Here is a 24,566-nt window from a genome sequence, read left to right as displayed (position 1 = left end):
TTTTTAAGATTTTATTTATTTCTCCACGAAAGGCAGAGACATAGGCAGAGGGAGAAGCAGGCTCCCTGCTGGGAGCCCAATGCAGGACTTGATCCCGGACTCTGGGATCAAGCCCTGAGTGGAAGACAGATGCTCAACTGCTAAGCCACTCAGGCGTCCCCAGAATTATTCTGTCTTGATGAATGTTCCATAAGAGCATGAGAGGAATGTATATTCCACTATTACTGAATGAAGTTTGTCTATCAATGTCCATTGTATGTAAATTGATGGTGATATTGAGTGAACTATATCTTGACTGATTATATGGATCATATTGTCCTATTCTTAGACATGTCCATTACTGATGGAGAAGTTTTGAAGTCACCAGCTATAATAATGGATTTATTTATTTCCCCCTACAGTTCTGTTAGGTTTTGCCTCACCTTTGTTGATTAGGCATATATACAGTAAGGATTATTGTATTTTCTTGGTGAATTGATTTCTTTATCATTAGGTAATGCTCCTCTTTATGCCTGATAATTTTCCTTGCTCTGAAATCTGCTTTGTTTGGAAGTCATATACCTACCTTAGTGTTCTTTTGATTAGTGTTACACTCAGTTTTTTATTTTTATTTTTTTATTTTTTATTTTTTTTAAAGATTTATTTATTTATTCATTCATGACAGACATAGAGAGAGAGAGAGAGAGAGAGAGGCAGAGACACAGGCAGAGGGAGAAGCAGGCTCCATGCCGGGAGCCCAATGTGGGACTCGATCCTGGGACTCCAGAATCGCGCCCTGGGCCAAAGGCAGGCGCTAAACTGCTGAGCCACCCAGGGATCCCCACATTCAGTTTTTTAACGTATCGGAACATTTACTTGTTGATATTCGTTTCATTTTTCATTGAGACATAATTCTCTAAGCATAACATCATTTTAAAGTGTATTCTTCAGTGGTTTTTAGTATATTTACTGTGTGGCGCATGTGTCACCATTGTCCAATTCTAGAACACTTCCATCACCTGAAAAAGAGACCTGTTAGTTCCAGTTTTCCTCCCTCTTATTCTCTGGCAATCACTACTCTACTTTCTGTTTTTATGAATTTGCCTACTCTGGAACATCTCATATAAATGAAATTATACAATATGTGACCTTTTGTGTCTGGCTTTCTTTAACCTTAGATTAGAATGTTTTCAGAGTTCACTCCTGTTGTGGCACGTAACGGTACTTTATTCCTTTTTATGACTGTATTAGAGGCTCTCCACATTTTAAGTCTTCATTCATCAGTTGATGGACATTGGGTTCTGTATACTTTTTGACTGTTATGAGCAAATGCTGCTGTGAACATTCATGTACGGGTTGTGGTGTCAACATCTGTCATCAGTTCTATCAAGTATACACCTTGTTGTAGAATTGCTGGGTAATTATATGTGTAACTTTTTGAGGAATTGCCAGGCTGTTTTCCACATTAGCTGCACCATTTTACATTCTCACCAGCCATCTAGGAGGGTTCCAGCTTCTCTGACTGCTTGTCAACACTTACCTCCTTCTTTCTTTTTTTTTTTTCTTTTTTTTTTCTTATTTTCTTGTAGCCATCCTAGTGTATGTGAAGTGGTATCTCAGTGTGGTTTTGATTCCCATTTCCCCAATGACTAATGATATTGAACATCTTTACATGTACTATTGACTATCTGTGTATCTTCTTTGGAGAAATGTCTATTCAAAAGTCTTTTGCTAGTTTTTTTTTTTTTATATATTTATTTATTCATGAGTGACAGAGAGAGAGAGAGAGAGGCGCACAGACACAGGCCGAGGGAGGAGCAGGCTCCATGCAGGGAGCCTGATGTGGGACTTGATCCCAGGTCTCCAGGATCATGCCCTGGGCCGAAGGTGGCGCTAAACCGCTGAGCCACCCAGGCTGCCCATTTTGCTAGTTTTTAAATTTAGGTTATCTTTTTATTGTTGAGTTGTAAGAGTTCTTTGCATATTCCGGTTATTAGACCTTGTCATATAGACGATTCTGTGGGTTGTCTTTTCACTTTCTCAGTAGTGTCTTTTGATAACAAAAGTTTTTATTTTGATCAAATTCAGTTTATTATTTCTTAATGCTTTCTGTATCATATCTAAGAAAGCATTACCTAGAGTCACACAGATTTTCACCTGTTTTCTCCAAGAGTATATTGTTTTTGCTCTTATATTTAAATCTTTATTCCGGGCAACCCGGGTGGCTCAGCAGTTTAGCGCCGCCTTCAGCCCAGGGCCTGATCCTGGAGACCCGGAATTGAGTTCCACGTCGGGCTCCCTGCGTGGAGCCTGTTTCTCCCTCTGCCTGTGTCTCTGTTGCGTTCTCTCTCTCTGTGTGTCTCTCTCATCAATAAATAAAAATAAATAAATAAATAAATAAATAAATAAATAAATAAATCTTTATTCCATCTTGAGTTATATTTTTTGTGCATGTGTGAGGTTGGTGTTCCAAATTCATTCTTTTGCATGTAGATACTCACTTGTCCCAATAGTAGGCACTTGAAAAGGCTGGGTTTTCTCTCCATTAAATGGTTTTGGCATCCTTGTGAAAAATCAATTGACTATAAATGTATGGGTTGTAAATTCTTTCTTTTTAAATGCTTGCTAACTATACTATATTATGAAGTAGGACCATTCCTGGTGAGTGAAGTGTGTCTGTATTCTGCCTCTGTGAGTTTGGGCTTGCTTGTTGTCACAGCAAAAGATGCCTAATCCAGTATTCACAGATGCGATGCTGCAAGTTAGTCTTGTGTTATGCAACATTTGTTTACCTGAAAACAAATACGTAAGTGGTGTTGAGAACTAACCTTCTCTAATAGCATTTGTTCAGTAGGCCTGAGTTACACCATTTAGAATGCCATCATAAAGTTCAGATCTGAACTTCATCCATGTGAAGTGCAGAGCTTCAAAGAATATGTAACCGAGGCAGGCTAAGTGATCACCTAAAAGCATATGGCTGGTTAGTAGCATGGCCAGCATTAGGAGCTGAGTCTTCCTCCCATAGTTTTCTCTGGTGTAAGCTGTTGTCTGAGGTGGTCTCAAGAGACAAAAGTCTAGGCTAATTCTGGCCGCAGTTTAAAAAGCAGGTGGTTTTCAGTAGATGGCTGTGAAATAATGGTATGAAGTCCTCTACTCTGACACTGCCAAGGTAGGTGTTTGATTAACTAAGAAAATCAGTTGAAACAAATACTCTTAAGGAATGGTGCATATAGTTCTTGTTTTATTTGAAAATATATGTGTGTACATTTATTCTCCATTGATGTAGTACCAGACTCTTCTCTGAAAGCTGGTCTGCTGATTAGATTTCTGTCTGGTTTTTTTTCTTTCTTTCTTTTTTTTTTTTTTTTTTTTTTTGCATTTAGTTCAGTTTCAGTTTCTTTAACTGAATTGAATGAGAATCCTGTGATCACCCTCTTACTACCTGATTCATGGTCATCTCACCCATACTTAATTTAGCAAACATTTTTTTATTGATTTCTTTGTACCAAGTCTTTTCAAAGTTTCTGTCATAGTTTTCTTTTTTAAAAAATATTTTATTTATTTATTTATGAGAGACACAGGCAGAGGCAGAGGGAGAAGCAGGCTATATATGGGACTCAATCCCAGGACCCAGGATCATGCCCTGAGCTGAAGGCAGACGCTCAGCCACTCTGCCACCCAGGCATCCCATGCCGTAGTTTTCATAAGAACAGTGATCTTTTTGCACTCATATTTTGTTGGTTTACATAATGTTTTATAAAATTATATAGTTACGAAGTAAGTGTAAGTACCCTTAACTAGTTTGGGAATCATTACATCTGATTCTTTTTTTTTTTTTTAATTTTTTATTTTTTTATGATAGTCACAGAGAGAGAGAGAGAGACAGAGACACAGGCAGAGAGAGAAGCAGGCTCCATGCACCGGGAGCCCGATGTGGGATTCGATCCCGGGTCTCCAGGATCGCACCCTGGGCCAAAGGCAGGCGCCAAACCACTGCGCCACCCAGGGATCCCTACATCTGATTCTTGATGACTAAACAGCTCAATGAGTAGCAGAGTCATAGGTGAAGTAGATAGTGATTTGCTGCCTCTAAGCAGGTTAGCCTACCAGAGGCATCAGTGTGTTATAAAGGGGAAACAGGGGATCCCTGGGTAGCGCAGCGGTTTAGCGCCTGCCTTTGGCCCAGGGCGCGATCCTGGAGTCCCGGGATCGAATCCCATGTTGGGCTCCCGGTGCATGGAGCCTACTTCTCCCTCTGCCTATGTCTCTGCCTCTCTCTCTCTCTCTGTGTGACTATCATAAATAAATAAAAATTAAAAAAAAAATTAAAAAAAATAAAGGGGAAACAGAACATAGCTAATCTTGTGAGACTAGTACTTTGAAATTGATTAGGAAAGATTCTGAACATCTGTTCAATGGAACACTCCACGTCCATATAAAATACTAATGGAAATATGTATGTTGTATGAAAAGACATTGAAGTTATATTTTTAGACGGGAAATAGTTTAGAAAAGCATGAGTATTAAGCTGTGTGTGTGTGTGTGTGTGTGTGTGTGTGTATGTACATATGTATGTGTGTGTACACAGAGAGAAGGTCTGGGTTTCATTTCAATAAGGTGGTGTAGGAGGATCTTGAACTCATCTCCTCTCTTGGATACACTGAATCTGCAGCTGCATATGGAACAATTTCCTCTGGAAGAAATTCAAAACTGAGTGATTCCTACACATTAAGTGAGTAAGAAAAAAAAAAAAACTATGTTGAAGTGAGATTCATTCTTGCCATAAACCCTACCCCTGCATAGTGACCCATGATTGGGAGGGTACTCACAACCCCAAGCTTCTCCCTGAGGAGCAAAGGGTTTGAACCCCACATCTGGCACCCCAGCTTTTAAGACCTGCACTTTGAAAGCCAATAGGTCTTGCATCCTTGAGACTCACAAGGCTATAGCAAACTGAGAAACAGTTCTTAAAGCATTTCACGTGAGTGGACTTCCCCACCCCAAGACTCAGCACAGAAGCAGCTGACTGAAGAGTGAGTGTTGAGACTTTCTGTAAGAGAGGCTCATCTGCTTATCTTAAAGCCCCGAGGGGTAGGCATTGAATTTAACACATATCTAGGGGCCTACTGAGTTTTTTTCCAAAGTTGGAGCTAGCAGGTTCCATCTTTGCACTGTCCCCCTGCCTCGCTCCTGTTCGCTGATTTCTCCTGGAAAGAAGCTTGTATGCTTGTATGATGCATCAAGTTTTGCAGTTGCTACTAAGGGATACCTCTAATCACCTGGCTCCAGTGGCTAGCAAGAGTTATACTCACAGTAGTGAGTATTACAGTATTTACAACAGCCAAGACTTGGAAATAACTTGTGTCCACTGATGGATGAATGGATAAAGAAAATGTGAAAAAAAAATGTGGTGTGTGTGTATACAGTGGAATATTACTCAGCCAAAGGAAGAAGGAAGTCTTGCCATTTGCAACAACATGGGTAGACCTTAATTAAGGATATTATGCTAAGTGAAATAAGTCAGAGAAAGACAAATCTGTATGATCTCTCTTAAATGTGGAATCTAAAAACAAAATAAAATGAAGTCAGTTTATAGATTGGTGGTTGCCATAGGCGGTGAGAGTGTGGAGGCAATGGATGAAGGGGTTGAATGGTATAAACTTCCAGTTAATAAGTTCTGGGGATGTAATGTACATCATGGTAACTATAGTAAATAATACTGTATATTGTATATTTGAAAGTTAACTCTTTAAAGTTAGCTCTTAAGAGTTCTTATTACAAGGAAAAAAATATGTATGTGTGGTGATGGATGTTAATTAGTCTCACAGTGATCGTGTCACAATAGATAGAAATATGGAATCATTATGTTGTACAACTAAAACTAACATGTGTCCATTATATCTCAATTAACAAAAAAAGTGTATATTTTAAAGAGAAAGACCAAAACAAAGTCTGGAAGGATCTGAATCACAATGTTAAATCGTGAAGAAAAACAAACATTAATAGTGCTTAACTGTAGAGCATCAGAGAGTGGGTGATTTTTTACTCTCTCTCATATAATTATTTCTTTGTTGGTTAAAAGTTTCACATTGATCATTTGTTACTTTTAAATTAAGTAAAAGCTGTTTCTATTTTGAGAAGAGCCTCTATGAAATGTATAACTAAAAAAAATTAAATGCCTTGTAGAATTTGGGCAACAGGAGAGAATGCTCTTGGTGAGGCCCCTTTCCTGAACCTTTATGCAGTGAGCAGACCCCCTGGTGCCTCTGTGTACTCAGAGGTACTTCCCCCCCCTGCCGCAATATAGCCTCTTAAATAAATAGAATGATGTTTCTCTCTTACTCTTTCTCTGATTTTATTTTTATATGTAAAATGTGATATCATTGCAATCATTTTTTTCTTTCTGGTTTGATTTTTCAGGAAGATTTCGATGTCGATCATTTTGTGTCTGACTGTAGGAAGCGTGTCCAGCTGGAGGAACTGAGAGGAGATCTGGAACTCTACTATAAACTTCTTAAAACAGCCATGGTCGAGCTCATCAATAAGGATTATGCAGATTTTGTCAACCTTTCAACAAACTTGGTAAACCTGAAATTCACAGGTCCTATATACACAGAGACGCAGTTTCTCTCTCACTGATATTTATTCTTAAAAGATTGGAGTATTTTTTTAGAAACCTTTCAGTTGATTTTATACCCCCATCCTGCCCCCAAGAGAAATTTGAGATTAATAATCTCCTTAATAAAAGAACTAAACTTTTTTTTTTTTTTTGGGGGGGGGGTTAGTTGTTATTCATTTAAGGCTACTCTAGCTTGATTACTTTTTGAATTTGTTAGTAGTGAAAAATAAAGGATTATAATATCGGAATGGTTGTTTTGTTAGTTGCTAAGTGATTACCCTGAAGTCTTACTTGGTTTAGACTAATTTGCAAGAGCAAACATCAACTGTTTAATGTTTGATTTAAGGAAATGTTTTACTTCCAGGTATATGTGTTAGCTAGAGCTAGGTTGAGGGAACATTAGCCAATATTGATATTTAGAAGGCTTGGTTTTATAAAAACGTAAGAATGACTTATAATGAGCATATGAGTTGTTTGTAAAAGCCATTTAGAAATGTTGAGTTTTAGGGGTGCCTGGGTGGCTCAGTGATTGAGTGCCTTTGGCTCAGATTGTGATCCTGGAGTGCTGGAATTGAGTCCCACTCAGGCTCCTCGTGGAGAGCCTGCTTCTCCCTCTGCCTGTGTCTCTGCCTCTCTTTCAGTGTCTCTCATGAATAAATAAATCTTTAAAAAGAAAAAGAAGAAAAGGAATGTTGAGTTTTATTACCTGGCAGAGAAGTCTCTTTGCTGGTGTTTCATTTTTAATTTTTTAAAAATTATTTATTTATTAGAGAGTGGGAGCATGAGCAAGGGGAGGTGCAGAGGGAGAAGAGACTTTCCACTCAGCAGGGAGCCCAATATGAGGCTTGATCCCAGGACCCTGGGATCATGACCTGAGGCAAAGGCAGACATTTAACCAACTGAGCCACCAAGGTGCCCCTCATTTTGTTTTAAATATGTTTGCCCAGAGAAGTACAGAAAATAGCAGCTCCGTGGGAATTTCAAGAAGCATTAAAATTAATGAGGCGTATTGGCTTTTGGGAAATATACCACTAAGATAAATGTTCCAATGGAATTAGAAACTTAGAAAATTTTATTTCTGTTCTATTTAATTTGGATTTTTCTCAAGGGTTATAATAATGTTTAGGAGAGACGTAGCCCATCAGACTTTCACGTCATCTGGCTGAGTATCATAAATTACAGACACAGAGCTGTTCACTTTCCATGAAATTTTTTTACATTGATTTACAGTGTCCTCCAAAGGCAAATTGTTTGTAAGGAAGCTTTCATTTATTGTGACTATTTTTATAGTCTCATGTATCCAACAGATTTTTTTAATATTCTGTGAGCAACACTAATGGCAAAATAACATTTCTATTGTTTAGCTACTTAGCAAAATATGGTCGTACCAAAAAAAAATAATGTAAGCTAGTACTGCTTTGATCATTAAACAGATAGGTCACTATTACTCCTGATGTGTGATGTGTTTGTGTCAACCTGATTTGCCTTTAGGTTGGGATGGACAAAGCCCTTAATCAGCTTTCTGTGCCCTTGGGACAGTTACGAGAAGAAGTTCTGGTAAGTTCCCAAATAATATAAAACAATCTGCTGTGAAGCATGTTGTTCTTGTTTGCTTTCTCCAAGAATTCCTTTCATCTGTTAAGTTTGTGGTGGTGGTTTTTAATGGTTCGTGATTATAGTATTCACCTTCAGAAAAGTTGTAAATAATTTTCTATTTTTGCATGTGCTGTTACAACCTGAAAAACATGTTCAATTTGCAGAAGACAGATTCTTAGGGTAGACAGCCTTAAAATGTCAAGGGAGAGGAAGTGTATTTCCAAATTCAACTTATTCATGCCACTTAGCTCCTATGTAAGTGGTTTCCAACTTATGAATGACTTGTATTTTAACGATTTGTAATTTTTTTTAGTATCCTTCCCCCCCCTTTTACATGTGGTTAGGATCCTAGACTGGTCTATAAAAGCTCTGTAATGCCCAGTGTAACTGAAGGATAATAGAAATGTATACCTAATAAACATTACATTTTAATGTTTTGCTCAGAAAGTCTCTACTGTGGGAATGGGACTCCCCACCTCTAAGCCATTGGGAATAGGAACTCCACCCGGGTGAGCAGCGGAGGGGGAGTTTTGGTATCACTTCCAACAGGAACTGTGCTGCCCTGTCCTCCCCAGCCCCCATCCCCATCTGTGCTGGGTGCCCCGACTTCCACCCTCCATCTGTTTTGATGCACTGTTGTAAACTTGGTGCACGACACAATCATTCCTGTGTGTGTGTCCTCTAGCTTGGATGGCCTCGTGCACCTAGCCCCTAAGACGGTGCCTGGAACCTAAGGAGAGAATATAAGTAGAAGATAATTTAAGGGAAGACAGAGTGCATGGTTAGAGCCAAGAAAAACGCGAAGTAACAAATACCAGTGTTGAGAAGCCCAGGGGAGGGGTAGGCAGGAGAGAATTCGTGAAAGAGGTAAGTCTGGAGCTGTGCCTTGAGCTAGTCAATACTTTTCATTGTTTATGTCTTGCTTGAATTTTACAAAGTCTTGTTAAGGTACTTTTCCTTGGAATGGAAGAGTGATTTTTGTAGTCCTCTGTTGGATTCCACACCAGCCACTGTATGGTTCTCCTGACTCCTTTTTTGTGTGCCTCTTCCTGCCCCAGCCTTGTAGCTGCGGTATTTCCCAAGCACAGCCTTCCCTTGGCCTCCCACTCTCCTCTCAAACCCCCTCCCTCAAGGCAGATTTGCTCTGCTGACTGCTGCTCTGCTCACCCAAGCTCTTGTCCTGCCTCACCCCCCCAACCCCCACCAGCACCGTATCTGTATCCTCTCCCTTTTCCCCAACCATCTTTATAGCCACTTTTGTCCTACTCAGCCATGGGCCTGACCTACCTTTCTGATCCCAATTCATGGAGCTACTCTGTGAGATTCTAAGATCATTGAGGGATAAGACTGTTTCTTCTTCTTCATCATTGTATCCTCATGGGCTACCAGAGTAGCTGATGTCCAGTAGGTATTTCATAATGTTTTTAGTATATGTGCTGCCGAAGCGAGCACTGTGCTGCCAAAATGAGCATGGTATTTCATAATGTTGATGGAGTGAATTAATTCACTTTTCTGTAGAATTTTTGTGATTTGTCCACTTTATTCTATTTGCTTCTATTAACCTGTGTTTTGGCCCTGATTCCTCATTGTCTTGTACTTGCTTTCATTCATTAGCTTCTGGACATGTTTCTCCACCTATGCATTCTCCCTTTTTCTAGCCTTCTGTTCTTTATGTTTTGATTGCTTATATTTCCAAAACAGCATTTCATCCTGGTGCATCAGTGTTTAACCATTGTCTAGTTCTCCAAAATATGCAGAATCTAAAGACCTTATCTGAGTGAAGTCCTCCTAAATTGACCCTCGCTTCTTATTTCTACTTCTCTGTTTTTTTTTTCTTTTTAAAAGATTTTATTTATTTATTCATGAGAGACACACACACACACAGAGAGAGAGAGAGAGAGAGAGGGGCAGAGACACAGACAGAGAGAGAAGCAGGCTCCCATGCACGGAGTCCGACATGGGACTTGATCTCGGGTCTCCAGGATCAGGCCCTGGGCTGAAGTTGGCACTAAACCACTGAGCCACCAGGGCTGCCCCAATTTCTACTTCTCTCTGAAATGAAGCCTGCAGGGCACATGGCTGTGTGCCTGTCTGACCCCAAGCATGTACACACTTACATCTTACCTTTGTCTTCTAAACGTCCCCTCTCCACTTTAGCCAACAAAGGGTTTCAGAGTTGGATTCAAGCCTCACCCATTTTCTAGACTCTCCTGTACTTTGCTTCAGATTATCCATTTTTTGCCCTGACCCCCCATGACTTTCACTGTATAAGTACTGTTATTCTTCTGGCCGTGAGACCCTGGCTTTCTGTCATTTTGCCCCCAAATCATGAGTACCCTCAACAGCAATTGTGTCTGGTATGTCGTATTTTTGTTAATATCTACATAATACTGGCGTGCAGGTATTAAGTTCTGTGGAATTGAATTAAATGCATAAACTTGATAATCTTGTGAAATAATTTCTACAATACATTTTCTTTATTATTCTTCTAAAGAGTCTCAGGTCATCTGTCAGTGAAGGAATCCAGGCAGTAGATGAACGAATGTGTAAACAAGAGGACATAAGGAAGAAAAAGGTATCCTCCAGTGGCTTTCTTATGTAGCATGCCAGTTAAAGCCCTCCCCTCTTATTTCTTTTTACTTGTTAGTACTATTCAACTTTTTTCAAAACTCTTGTGCATGTGCATATTACACATTGTCATGTTATCTACTTGAAATAATAAGAATTTTGGAGGCACCCACATGGTCTCAAGATCTCTCACTTTTTCCAGAACAAGAAACAGTAATAACTAATGTCAGTGAAGCACTTAACAGTTTAACTGCCACATAAGTTTTCAGTGAACCGTAAAGAAAATATGTCTTTTTAGAGATTAGGGTAGAAGTGGCCTTGAAACAAATTCAGCATTCAGCATTCTGTTGCAGGTTTGTTTTTTTAGAAAAAGTAGTATGTTGCTCTCTCATCCTGCCATGTTAATTTCTTCTTTTGTTTCCCTTCTTCAAGTATACCTCTGCATGTTCTTCCCTTACTTTTCAGTGGTGGTAGGTTTTAATTTTATTTTCTAATTTTTTTCTTTCTGTTCCAGTGTTAGCTTTTATTTTACTTTTAAAATTTCAGTTAGTTAGCATGCACTGTTCTGTTAGTGTGTAGGACAGTGAGCTGGCACTTCTGTATACCCTCTGGTGCTCATCACTACAAACGTACTCCTTAGTGACCATCACCCAATTAACCCATCCCTGATTTTTTTTTTTTTCCCATCCATGATTTTGTTAATGATCATAATGATGTAAGGGCACAGTGGGAATTGGGATTCCAGACTTCTAACTCTAGCCTGCTGCTCTATCCAGTGTTTTCTATGTGTATTTATTAGCATATTTTTTAAAATATCAAGGGGAAGAAGCCTATTTTAGAGACCTTCTGTTTAATTTTCCTTTAGATTTCCTCGCAGCTTTTGTCCAAATAATTCATATAGTGCATTCCCAGACAAGATTTTTTTTTTAAAGATTTTATTTATTTATTCATGAGAGATACAGAGAGAGGCAGAGACATAGGCAGAGGGAGAAGCAGGCTCTATGCAGGGAGCCCAATATGGGTCTCGATCCCGGGACTCCTGGATCACACCCTGGGCTGAAGGCAGGCACTTAACCGCTGAGCCATCCAGGTGCCCCCCAGACCAAGATTATAAGCTTTATGCGAGCAGGGTATTTTTCTTGTTTTATTTACTCATGTCCCCACTGTCTGGAAGAATGCCTAGCTCCTGGAGGTGTTCAGTAACTATTTGTTGAATAGATCACTTTGTATTTTTTTGTTCTTTTAAGGATGAGAGTTTTTAAAATATCCTTCAACCTCTTTGATAATATTTGTGGTGTAAAATGTCTTTAATGAATTGATACTTGGATATAGGTTTATCATGCATAATAGGATAAATATGATCAGAAACTAAAATTAAAACATGAAAAAAGGGCCATAAGAAAATAAACAGAGCGGTACCTGAGTAGCTCAGTTGGTTAAGCATCTGACTCTTGGCTTTGGCTCAGGTCATGATCTCATGGTTGTGAAATTAAGCCCTGTGTCAGGTTCTATGCCCATTAGGGATCTGCTTGAGATCCCTCCCCCCCCCCCAAGCATGCAAATCTTCTAAAAAAAAAAAAAAAGGGAAATAAAGTGCCCATAGAGAGGTTCAGGATGGGAAAAAGAAGAAATAAGAATACAGGATATGAAAAAGCAAAAAGTCTAAGTTTTTGTTTTCTATAAACTTGCAACAGAATATTGAAATATGGTTCTTCTAGAAAGTCAAAATTAAGATTTGCATTCTTGGTAATTCCGTGTTTTGTAGAAATACTCAAAATGTAGGTTGCTCTGTATATTTGAAGGTGACTTTTTGGTTTTATATTTTCCTGCATTTAGCATGGAAAATAAAGATGATTAAGACAAAAGGTCTTAACTTTCTTCGTTTGCTTAATTTTTATTTTTCTAGATGTGTGTGTTGAGGCTTATACAAGTTATTCGATCAGTTGAAAAAATTGAAAAAATCTTAAATTCTCAAAATTCTAAAGAAACATCTACACTAGAAGCAAGCAGGTAAGTATTTCTTTACTAAATAGCACATAAGTTAGTACTTCACATCCAGTCTAAATTTTTTTGGTTTTTTTTTTTTTTTTTTTTTTTTTTTTAGTTAGAATTCATTTCTGAACAAGAAGAAAATCCAAGTCTGTGGTGTAATGTTTTTGAATATAGCTCCAGGAGAGTGGAGCACATGAACTGGTAAAGTTTATAATATGTCACTATAAACTCTTGGCAGTTACAGGCCACAATTCCAACGTGTCACCTTTCAGGAAGTCAAAGACCATGTGCTTCCAGGGAAAATTTTTTGTATTTGGAATCACCTTCCCTGAGGATTAGGAAAAGCCTTACTGATCTTCAAAGTGTACCATTTGTAGTTCTTAGATTTTTTTTCTGGACCTTCCCAGAGTGTAACCATTGATGTATTTTGCACCAGCATTATATCGTGTCTATCGAGGAAAAAATAGACACATTTAGTTGAAAGTTATAAACAGGAAAGAAAAAGCTTATGAAACAGAAAAAGATGAACTGTGACTGTCTTATTTCCTTCCTGGTGTGAATTTTCAATCAGCCAGGCAGATGAGTGACTCAGAAAATGAGTTGTTAGATCATATCAACACTAGTGGGGTGCATCATGGTATGCTGAGAAGAGCATGGGCTTGTGTTGCATGTACCACCTGGGCAGCCCGAGTCAAGATCCTCTGGTGCTCTGTATCCTCTCTAATGTAAGGCTAACAATTCACTCCACTTGCAGGGTTATCTCAACCCGTGAGATACTCTCAGCCATACCTGGCATACACAGGTGCTCCTAGGTGTCAACATGGGTCTAACATAAGTTTTTCTTAAAATCACATGGATAGCTGTAACATTTTTCCGTGAGTAATATTGGATAATCTGCAAAACCAGCCAATCAAATCCAAATTGAATATACCCATAGTTCAAAGGCTTGGTCATACTATAAAGGCATGTTAGATTTCTTTTTTTCTTTTTTTCTTAAAGATTTTATTTGTTTATTTGAGAGAGAGAGGGAGGGAGAAGCAGACTCCTCACTGAGTGGAGAGTCCAATGGCTCGATCCTGGGACTCGGGGATTGTGACCTGAGCTGAAGGCAGATGCTTAACCAACTGAGCCACCCAGGTGCCCCAACATATGGATTTCTTAATTTTAGCAATTAAGGTTTTAGATTTGGAAAGGACTTGAGAGACCCATAAGCTCCAAATCTCTGATTATGTACATTGTCAACAGAGACTTCCCAAAGGAAGAAATTCTTGAGTCCTAGGTCTCTGCCTCTTTTAATATCAAGATGTGTAAATAAGTGGTCTATACCTGGCACATTTGTTTGTTCAGCCCATTGCTTGTGCTTCTGCCCCTGTTCATCTGCACTTAGCAGAGACTCGGTGAGCGTCCATTCTGGCCAGTCCAGTGGAGCCTGTCTCCAGCTGCTCTGCTTTGCTGTGGCCCTCGGCAGCTCTCACAGCCCCACCAGCCAAGTCCTTCCAGCTTTCTTCCCATCTTTGCCCAGTCCCGCTGTGCTCTTTTGATCGAAAGACCTCAGTGATTTCTATTTCTGTAATACTATCCCCTCGCAATTTTGTCTTTGATAAATAGACATTATGCTCTTTCTTGCTCAGAATCACCTTTGAGGATTTTTTCTTTACTCTAGAACCGTAACTCTGAGCTGTAAGAGTAAGGAAAGCCAGAGCAGTGTTGGTGAATAGTGAATATATCATGCTTGCTTAGCCAAGAAACATTGATATAATGGATAGATATTTATTTATTTATAAGATTAGTCAGTCACACAAGATTAGTCAGTAGAGTTAGGAATTAAGCTTCAGAGTTGGTCGTGCCGGGCATTTACTTTCCTTCACGCTAGTTCAGATTCTACAGGACTAGGCACACTGCTGCTGGTGTTCACACATTTTGTGTTTCCTTATGATGCGGGCTTTCCCTGCACTACCTGACTGCTCCTCAGATGCAGGATGCCTCAGAAAAGCCCAGCAGGTGCTTTGGGTTTGGGGCCTTTATAGTTTTCTTCTTTTCTTCTTCTTTATAGTTTTCTTCTTTTACAATGCAGCTTCTTTTTAAGTGGTGTTGGTGCTTTATAATGTGTTTGGGGTATGGGGAATGGGGAGTGCATTTATTACACTTGGCAGATTCACAGTGAGTGTTTTCTCACTAGAACCCAGAGCATATAGATTGCTCTTTCTGCTATTTGGTAAATGTAAATTTAAAGTAAGCTATTTTGAGTATTTCATTTATTGTTACGAAAGGGCCAGTTTTATTTGATTGAAGAAACAGTATTGGGTACTTTGAAGTAGTAGAGGTCTTACAGAGGGATGGAGAATGAGGCGGGTGGAGAAGAGGAGGATTCAGGTATGACTGATAGGGCTAGAGAGGGAAGGAGTGTAATCATGAATGGGAGAGCCTGAGGAACGTGGCAGAAACACACAGTTGTACCCACGCTGACCTAGTCCAGCTCCTGCTGCTTGTCTGGCCCTGTGGCCAGGGCCACGCAGTGTCAGTGGCTTCTGGGTAACAACCTCCCCTGCCCTCACCGTTGCCTGGAACCTGCCCCACAGATGGCTTGCTGGGAAAAATTGATGGCACGAAGATGCAGGTGCAATAGCTGTCACCTTGTAATGGGGACCCTGGGAACACACTGTGAAGAAAATTACAGCACAGGGGGCGCTAAAGCCTCACTGGGTGATGTGGTCTTTGGGAAATTAAGCTTCGGGAATTACATTTCTATAATTGTCTCTACTAGTCCACTTTGGACTGGACAGATTTTGGAGAGAATTGCCACAGAATTTAACCAGTTACAGTTTCATGCTGTTCAAAGCAAAGGCATGCCTCTTCTGGACAAAGTAAGACCGGTAAGTGTTGGTTTAGATTTTCAGTTTGCTGTTTGCGAATTTACTGGATGATTTGGTTTAACCTAGCATTGCCCCTGATAATTCTTGTTCTATGGGATTTTGAAACTAGCTTTGAATTTTTTCTTACAGTTTTTGTTGTTTGGGACCCTGCTTCTAGCATGGCGTGCTATGTAAATTTTGTGTAAAGATGCAAGCATAGCCTCCATACTAAACTAGTAAAATTAATTCTGAATTTCATGTAACTGGACATATTACATGATATAGTCAGAGTTCATTTATCCAAAGCCCTTGACTGGGTTTTAATGCACTTTTGTCAGATTTACTCTGTAGCTTACGAGGAAAATAACTTTTTGTCATTCTATAACATTCTGTCTAAACTTTCCTTTCATAAAACAAAGATTTACTTACAAAGAAATAGTGGGGAGGAGAGGAGATTTGTTGTTACTCTCCAGGAAATGCTAATATTTGAATCTTATATATATCCTAGTAGAATAAGAGGTTTGGGATATGTGCGTGTGTGTGTGTGTATTTGAATTTTTAGAAATTGTTCTACCTGGAGCTTTCTTTACTTTTTCCTCACAGCGTATAGCTGGCATCACGGCCATGTTACAGCAGTCTCTGGAAGGCCTGCTGTTAGAAGGTCTTCGGACTTCCAATGTTGATATAATTCGGCACTGCTTACGGACCTATGCCACAATTGACAAGACACGGGATGCAGAGGCATTAGTTGGCCAAGTACTAGTGAAACCGTACATGGATGAGGTTTGTGCACCTCATGTTCTTCAACAAACACTCATAGAACAGCTACTCTGATTTTGATTCTTCTCTGGCTATGAAGGATAGATCGGGGATCTTTCTGTGAAGATTCTCATGGTTACTACGCTACCGGTTGTAAGAAAGGGTTGTCACCATGGATTACTGTCAGGTATACCAGGCGTCAGGTATACTCTGTGGTATCTTCTAGTGATGCTGTAGTTCAGTTATGCCATAGCTCGCTCATAGCTTAATTAAGATGAGCAAGGGATCATCATAATTTAGTAGGGGTGAGGGTGTTGCCTAGGAAGAAAGTATGGACCAGAACATTTTCAGGTCAGTTTTAAGTTCTGTAGATTACACGTAAGTGAACTTGTTGAAGAGCATGTTAGCACTGCCGGGGGAGAAATAGAACAGTTAGGTGGATGACCACACTGCACGTGCCTTGTGGAGGAATTGGAAGACAACCCTGTGAGTGTGGAAAGCCCTTGAGGGAAGATGTCTTCACAGAATAGATTTGGCCTATATCTTGAACACCATGGAGTTTACCAGGCCAGGAAGATGGGATGGAGGGAATATTCAAAGATGAAAGGCTTTTATCGGCAAGTTAGCAGGGTAGAACCTTAAATCCAGACTTGGCTGCTTAGTATCTTTCACCTAAGACGATATAGTTAATGCAGGAGGTAAGTATATCCTGTCTTTGAGCAGCCGGAGTATAGGCTTTGGGGTATGAGGTTGCCGACGCTCAACCATTTCCAACTTAGGAAGTGTCAGTTTCATCTGGTTGGAGCTGATAGAAGTCATAAAGCTGGTCCTCAGTGTTTGAGGACTTTCTTCCAGTCACCTGCCAGCATGAGTGTGCTTTCTGTCCAGTAAGTACAAAGTTTCTACCCACCGTGACTTCAGGATGAAAGCCTTCCAGTTTTAAAACGGATGTGAATCCCATTGATAAAAGTGAAATTGAAGGATTAATTTTAGTAATCCTCTGAGTTTTATTAGGATTACTAAAAATAGATGATCTGTCAATTCTCTGTGTGTATCCTATTATATACTTCATAGCTATCTCTGGGGGGGTGAAAAAAGATCATGTTATTCTTTATCAGTAAGTGAAAATACTTTAGTTACTAATTTATGCCTTTTTTTGCTGAACTGAACCTATGTGCTATATTAAGGAAGGACTTTAAGTTTCAGTGGCATATTAAATGAACTCTGGCCACATTTGTATTTAGAGTTTCTATGCTTGTCATTTACCTCCTGACACTCAACCTTACCACAACAAATGAAATAATAAAGCAAAATAAAATGTATTTTCTTCCATCACTCTCTGTTTCAACGCTTCCCCTAATCTGGAGATGATAGACAACAAGGCCTGGGTGAAGACAGTACAGAGCTGTTGTCCGGGGATGTGGTACTTGGCTTTTAAGCTCAGAAGGGAAGCAGATGAAGTGTGTGTGGTGTTTCAGCTTTAGGCCCATGTCTGTAACCCAGCCTTTGGATTAGAACCCTGGGTCCCTCAGGGTTAGAACCATGTCCCCTAATCCTAGGAACTAGTTTTTAGTGTAACTACTACTTAACTCCTGTTTAGAAAGTATGTCCAGCGGGGAGGACGAATGAGGAAATGTGTTCTTCAGGTTTTCTTTGTTTTTTCTCTTTTGTGTGTAGTTCATACTTCTTTTTTAGGTGCTTAAAAAAAATGCTATTCCTTTTGATAGGTGATCGTAGAGCAGATTGTTGAATCTCATCCAAATGGCCTTCAGATCATGTATAATAAGCTCCTGGAGTTTGTTCCTCACCACTGCCGCCTTCTTCGAGAAGTCACAGGAGGAGCCATCTCAAGGTGATGTAAGCTGCTGTGCTCACACCTTAACTCAGTTTAGTTAAGACCACTTGTTGTGTGCCACTGATCATTGGCTGTCTTCTCTGAACTGAAAACGTGTGTGCTTTCCTATTTGTTACCAGTGCTCCGAGGCACTAGCCTGGGTTTACAGGGAGGGAAATGAATAGTGGGCACTAACCTAGAAGGTTACATTTCTCTGAATCCAGAGGCTCTACTTTTCTCTACACTTTCTCCTTAATCAGGTTTGAAATCAAAATTAGTTTCCTTCCATTATTCTGATGTCATCATTCTGTGTAGAAATAGCAATTTGATTTTAATTCAACAAGTTTTATACTGATTGTGATTAAAGTGTTCAGTTTTCCCTCCCTCTTTCATTTCATTTCCATAGCTTTCCAGTTCTGTGTTATGAATATCCCATTACCTTTCGCCATCATCGTCCCAGTCCAGGCCTCTGTCATCTCTTTTCCAGAAGAGCAGGCTCTCCCCACTCAGTCTGCCTGGCTCCACCTGTCCCTCTTCATTGCAGCCCTTGGCTGTCCCACCTGCCCGGAACTCTGCTGCCTTTTTAAGTCTTCCATGGCCTTTCGTTGCTTATGGAGGAACATCCAATCTTCCTGGCACAGCATGTGAGGCCCTTGATGCTTTGGTTCCAGTGGTTCTCCACTGTAGAACTTGCCACATACCATTTTGGTCCCTGCACCAAACAGTAGTACTTGCCCTTCCCTAAAACACCTTGTATGGAAGATCCCTGACTTTTTTTTTTTTTTTTTTAATTTTTATTTATTTATGACAGTCACAGAGAGAGAGAGAGAAGCAGAGACACAGGCAGAGGGAGAAGCAGGCTCCATGCACCTGGAGCCCGACGTGGGATTCGATCCCGGGTCTCCAGGATCGCGCCCTGGGCCAAAGGCAGGCGCCAAACCGCTGCGCCACCCAGGGATCCCAAGATCCCTGACTTGACATTGATTCAACTTACGGGTTTTTGACTTTACATTTGTGCAAAAGTGATATGCATTCACTAGAAACCATACTTCAAACTTTGACTTTGGATCTTTTCCCGGGCTGGTAATCTGCAGTTGGATCCTCTCCTGTGATGCTGGACAGGGGCAGTGAGTGCAGCTCCCAGGCAGCCACCCAATCACAAGAGTCAGCAACAACACACTGAAACCATACTGTTTCTCATTTTTCAGTGCAATGTTCAGTAAAAATTACATGAGATATTCAACTATTTATTGTGAAATAGGCTTTGCGTTAGATGATTTTGTCCAGCTGTACCATACTGTAAGTGTTCTGAGGACATTTAAGGTAGGCTGGGCTGGGCTCTGATATTCAATAGGTTAGGAGTATTAAATGCATTTTCAGCTTATGAGATTTCCAACTTACGATGGGTTTATTAGGAACTAACTCCCATCATAAGTTGAGGAACATCTTACTCTGTGCTTCTGTTTTCCCTCATTGTCTCCTGCCCTTCCTATCCCCTTTGTCTTTCTGTTGACCTGTCACTCCATACAAAGCTTCACTTAGATACCACCTCTTTCAAGAGACCATCCTTCATCTTGATGTTCAGCATTATCTACATGCTCTGGATTATAGTACATGTTGACCTTTACCTGTGTTGAGACTGATGTTCATAAACTTAGCGTGTACTCCCCTTCTGCACTGCCCACACCTTTCTCACTTGGCACAGCATCTTGAAGATAGCAACCCCCCCAGTGTTTGTATAATGAAAGAATGAATCTGTTTCCAGCATTAGAAAGGCAAATGAGGTCCCTAATCTTTATGAAGTAAGCAATCAATATATTTGGTCTTGGATTTTTGTTCTTTGGAAAGAAAAGTCTGGGGTAATAAATGTGCCACGTGACCATTGAAGTGTCCTATTTCCACTACATAATTTTAGAGAAAGCCTAATTTTGCCACTTGTGTTTAGTAATCTTGAAGATTTAGTTGGATTTGGATTTTAGGTAAGAATTTAGTTTAGCGCCTGCCTTTGGCCCAGGGCGCGATCCTGGAGACCCAGGATCGAATCCCACATCAGGCTCCCTGCATGGAGCCTGCTTCTCCCTCTGCCTATGTCTCTGCCTCTCTCTCTCTGTCTCTCTCTGTGACTATCATAAATAAATAAAATTAAAAAAAAAATATTAAAAAAAAAGACTATTAGAATTTAGAAGTCATGATGTGATATTAGGATACCTGGGTGGCTCAGTCGGTTGAGTGTTTGCCTTTGGCTCAGGTCGTGATCTCAGGGTTCCTAGATTGAGCCCCACAGCAGGCTTCGTGCTCAGTGGGGAATGTGCTTCTCCCTCTTACTCTGCCTTTCCCCATCCTGCTTGTGCTTTTTTGCTCTCAAATAAATAAATAGAATCTTTGAAAAAAAAAAGTCATGATGTAAAATTAAAGAAGCCACAGTTAGTAAACAATCAGTCGTCACTTAGATTTGACAAGGCTAGTCTTAGTTATGAAATGTCAGATTTCAGCGCTTTGGAAGTTCTTTCCCACAGATTTCAGTGTGACAGAATTCATGTAGAAGCTTCAGAAATTTCAGGAATCAAAGTTGTACCTTAATAGATCTTCATTTGCCCGAAGCACCCTCATTAGGCCACCCCTGACTGTCCCCCTTGCTCAGCTCTTGCCTTCAGGTTTCCACAATCTCTGCTTCCCTCTCCATTCTCTTCTTTTTCCCTCTGTTGTTTTCTGTATGTGCCCTTTAGAATCTGGCAGCTCCAGCAGCATGTAGTATTTATCTTCCAAAGAATAAGGATTCACTTTTCTCATTAGCCATCTGTTTCAACTGTTAATCTTGCAGATGTAAATTTTCTCTTTGGGGCTTTCAGTAGGTATTTACCTGGGGGATGAGGAAATCTTGTCATTTAATATTGCTTATACTATGTGCCTCTGTAGTTCTAAAATCCTTAATTTCATTCTTTCCTTCTCTAGATATCTTAATAGAGCTAGTTCTTAGTATGAGTAAAAGTATGGGTGTGTGGGAAGCAGGCATCTTCTTTGCCTTCCCTAGCCCTCTTCCCAGCCAGTGATTTCTTACCAATAATGAACTATAGTAAGATTATTTGGTATCCCTTTCTGGACAGTAAAGCATAGCTTCCTTGATAACCTATCTTTCCTGATAATTTTCACTAAGTAGGAAAATTACAAAAGCATTTTTCTGTTTAATACCAGCATAGTTGGGCAGCCTGGGTGGCTCAGCGGTTTAGTGCCTGCTTTTGGCCCAGGGCGTGATCCTGGAGACCCGGGATCGAGTCCCACATCGGGGTCCCTGCATGGAGCCTGCTTCTCTCTCTCTGTCCCTCATGAGTAAATAAATAAAATCTTTAAAAAAAAAAAAAAAACCAGCATAGTAAATCCCAATTCCCTATCACAACTTGGCTACAAAACTCCCAGTTTTGCTGAAATAACGTATATTGAATTGCTGACCATCGTTAAAGAAAATTATCTTAAAATAGAGCATATTATGCAACATACAACAATCAGAATGGGTTGTAATTGAGGGGACATTTGCCTCAAAGATACTTATGTGTCTTTAAATTCAGGAGAAACTTAAGGAATCTGTCTTACTTATTTACTTAATGTATATAAACATCACTAACATAGCACTTACTGTATGCCAGGCCCTAGCCTAAATGCTTTACAAATGTTAACCCGTATGATGATCCTATGATCTGTATCCTATCATCTCTATCTAAAGATGAGCTCCTGAGTGGATGCTTTATCTCAGTGTTGCCTCTCATCTGAGTTGTGAATTAGAAATCCAAAGCCCAGTCTTTTGCTAAAAAATGCAAAATAAAGCATGGACACACAACAAACCATTAATGTAACAAGTTTTTTGTATCAAGATTTATGATCAAAATTTTACACAGAGCAGTACTAGAATTTTAGAACTGAAGGTGATCTTGGAGATAGCATCATCTTCACAAAGCTCCTAGTAATTGATAAATTAACATAATTTACAATGTTTTATGGCTTACTAATATTAAGATTGGGTGCAAAGGTTGCTTTTCTTGTGTTATTGAACTACTACTTTTCCAAGATAGAGTGTTAAGTATGGTGGCCTAATTAGGAGGGGAATCGTGCCAAGGCAATTTGATGTGGTAGTTTTGCCTTAACCTTGATACCAGCTTGCTCTCCTGTGTGATAAATAGAGGAGTCAGGATACAGAGGACATATCAGCTTCAAGGAGAGACTGGGATCAAGGAGTCAAATAGAAGTGTGAGGCTATGAACAAGTTAATTGACAAAGAGAGTTTTTTTTTAAAGGTCAAAATAAGTTTTAGACTGAGGAACTTTTAGTAAAAACACCACAGATAGAATTTTACCCTTTTTATTTATTTATTTATTTATTTATTTATTTATTTATTTATTTATTTATTTATTTTTAATTTTACCCTTTTTAAATAGAAGAGCACAGTGTATCTGATTGAAATTTTGCTCTTGTCTTACAGTGAAAAAGGCAATACTGTTCCTGGGTATGATTTTTTGGTGAACTCTGTCTGGCCAGAAATAGTACAAGGATTAGAAGAAAAGTTGCCTTCTCTTTTTAATCCTGGGAATCCTGATGCATTTCATGAGGTACCTTTTCCTCCATCATCTTGATTCTTGAAGATAATAACCAGAGGCTTGAGCCTAATCATGTTTTCTGCACAGTCTTGGTTTAGTGGTTTATTAAAAATAAAAATTTAGGTTCGTGAGTGAGCATTTACTTAAAAATTGTTTCATTCAAGTAATAGTCTCTGGCACTTTTGGGAATAAATATTTTAATTTGAGAATGTATAGTAAAATTCAGTCTAAACAATTATGAGATATGTGCATTATTTTTCTCACTTTTAAAAAAATTATTTTCTCACTTTTTAAAAAAGATCCTAAAGACCATTAAAAGCCAGTCTTGTCACAGTTTTCCATGAAAAATTAGATTTGCAGATCTGTATGTACTGTATTAATTTTAAGGAAAACTAAGCATATTGATTGGATTGTAAAATTCTATTTAGTTTTTAAAGTGTAGAGAGGCAGACAGTAAGTGTGATGAGCCTGGGGCCTGATGGACTTCAAAAACAGGTAAGACAACAAATTTGGAGCTTTATTTTTCCAGAAATCCCACTAACCTCTTTTCTTAACTAATTGTGTGATGCTGCAGTATGTTGAACAATATGATCACTTGGTATTGTTTTCAGTAATTTGTGTTATAGCAATTTTTGTGATTTTTAAAATAGGGCTTTTAAAAATAGATACTATAAGCAGAATGAAATAGTGGTCTTAAGCACAAGCGTTTTAAGACCCTTTGTGTTTTGCTGTGCTTTAGGGAATAGTACTGATCACGTTAGGCTTAGGTGATGTTTCAGCTCAGAAATGACACTTTCTCATAGAATTTTGACTTTAGAATTCTAAACCAGGACTGAATGTTGGTAGGTATATTTCCAGCAAACATGGCATTTGTCAGTTTCTTTCAAAAAAGGCTTTCAGCATTACTGTAACAGGCTTCTTGTGAAGAGAGAAATAGTTTTGTATTCCTTTAGCATCCCATCATCTGCAGAGGTATATATAGTTTGATCCCAGACAGATGAATAATACCTTTGCCTCAACTCCGTACATTTAGACCACACTCAGGGGATTCTATTTAAGTGTTGCTCGGACCAATTGAAAGAAATTAAAAATGTGTAGTGCTGAGTACACTACAATTCTGGCCTAAGCACAGACTTCAGCATATTTAGGTGAATGGTTTGGTAAGCCAGAATTGAGTCCTCTTAATTAAGAAGTATATGGAAAGTCCACAAATGTTCTCCTTAGAGCCTGGGCGCTTGGGGTCTAGAGTACCTGCAGAGGAAGGTGCATTTACAATATCTGTGGTTTTGCTCTGCTGACCACTCATGGTTCTGTGCCCTTTATTTCTTTGGGCAAATTTTCTCTGAGCTTAAACAGAAGAGGAAACTTCATTTTTAAGATAATAACAGTTATTACCCAGTAGGGTAGTTTTGTGGGCTAAATTAAATAAGACCGTTGTAAGCACACGCACAGGTGCTGAATGCTAAGTAGGGTTCAGCTGCTGCTCTCCATGGCATCGTGAGCACCCCCTGTCAACTTCCATGCTGTCTCGTCTACAGAAATGATGTGATTGCTCACCTGGATGATTCTTTCCTTTTAAAAATTTTCTACTCCTGTTGGAGCAATACTTAATTTATGGTCTCTACCAATTCCAATGGACTAGGTTAGGGTTGCCCTAGAATATGAGAGCCGTCATTCACAGAGCACTGGGTTTCCAGGTGGGCTTGCCCATGTAAGACCTTGAGCATGTCACCTTGAGCGTGTCATTGAGCCACTTTGGGCATTACCTGGTCTTCAGGTCA

At 39.5% G+C, this 24,566-nt stretch overlaps 1 protein-coding gene across 2 annotated transcripts in view; it reads left to right on the top strand.

The window, feature by feature from the left end:
• The window catches only part of COG2 (component of oligomeric golgi complex 2), a 51,349-nt gene that overhangs the window by 11,324 nt on the left and 15,459 nt on the right, over positions 1–24,566 (top strand). For both annotated transcript variants that reach the window (XM_072823109.1, XM_072823108.1), the window contains exons 2-9: positions 6,400–6,561; positions 8,090–8,155; positions 10,689–10,769; positions 12,669–12,772; positions 15,519–15,627; positions 16,210–16,389; positions 18,093–18,217; positions 22,671–22,797. In XM_072823109.1, the coding sequence (XP_072679210.1) occupies positions 6,400–6,561; positions 8,090–8,155; positions 10,689–10,769; positions 12,669–12,772; positions 15,519–15,627; positions 16,210–16,389; positions 18,093–18,217; positions 22,671–22,797 (954 nt within the window). The remainder of the gene's footprint in view (positions 1–6,399; positions 6,562–8,089; positions 8,156–10,688; positions 10,770–12,668; positions 12,773–15,518; positions 15,628–16,209; positions 16,390–18,092; positions 18,218–22,670; positions 22,798–24,566) is intronic.

This window comes from Canis lupus, chromosome 4 (genome assembly GCF_048164855.1).
Source record: "Canis lupus baileyi chromosome 4, mCanLup2.hap1, whole genome shotgun sequence".
NCBI lineage: Eukaryota > Metazoa > Chordata > Mammalia > Carnivora > Canidae > Canis > Canis lupus.
The sequence above is the reverse complement of the archived record's forward strand: the minus strand, read 5'-3'. Positions and strand labels throughout refer to the sequence as shown.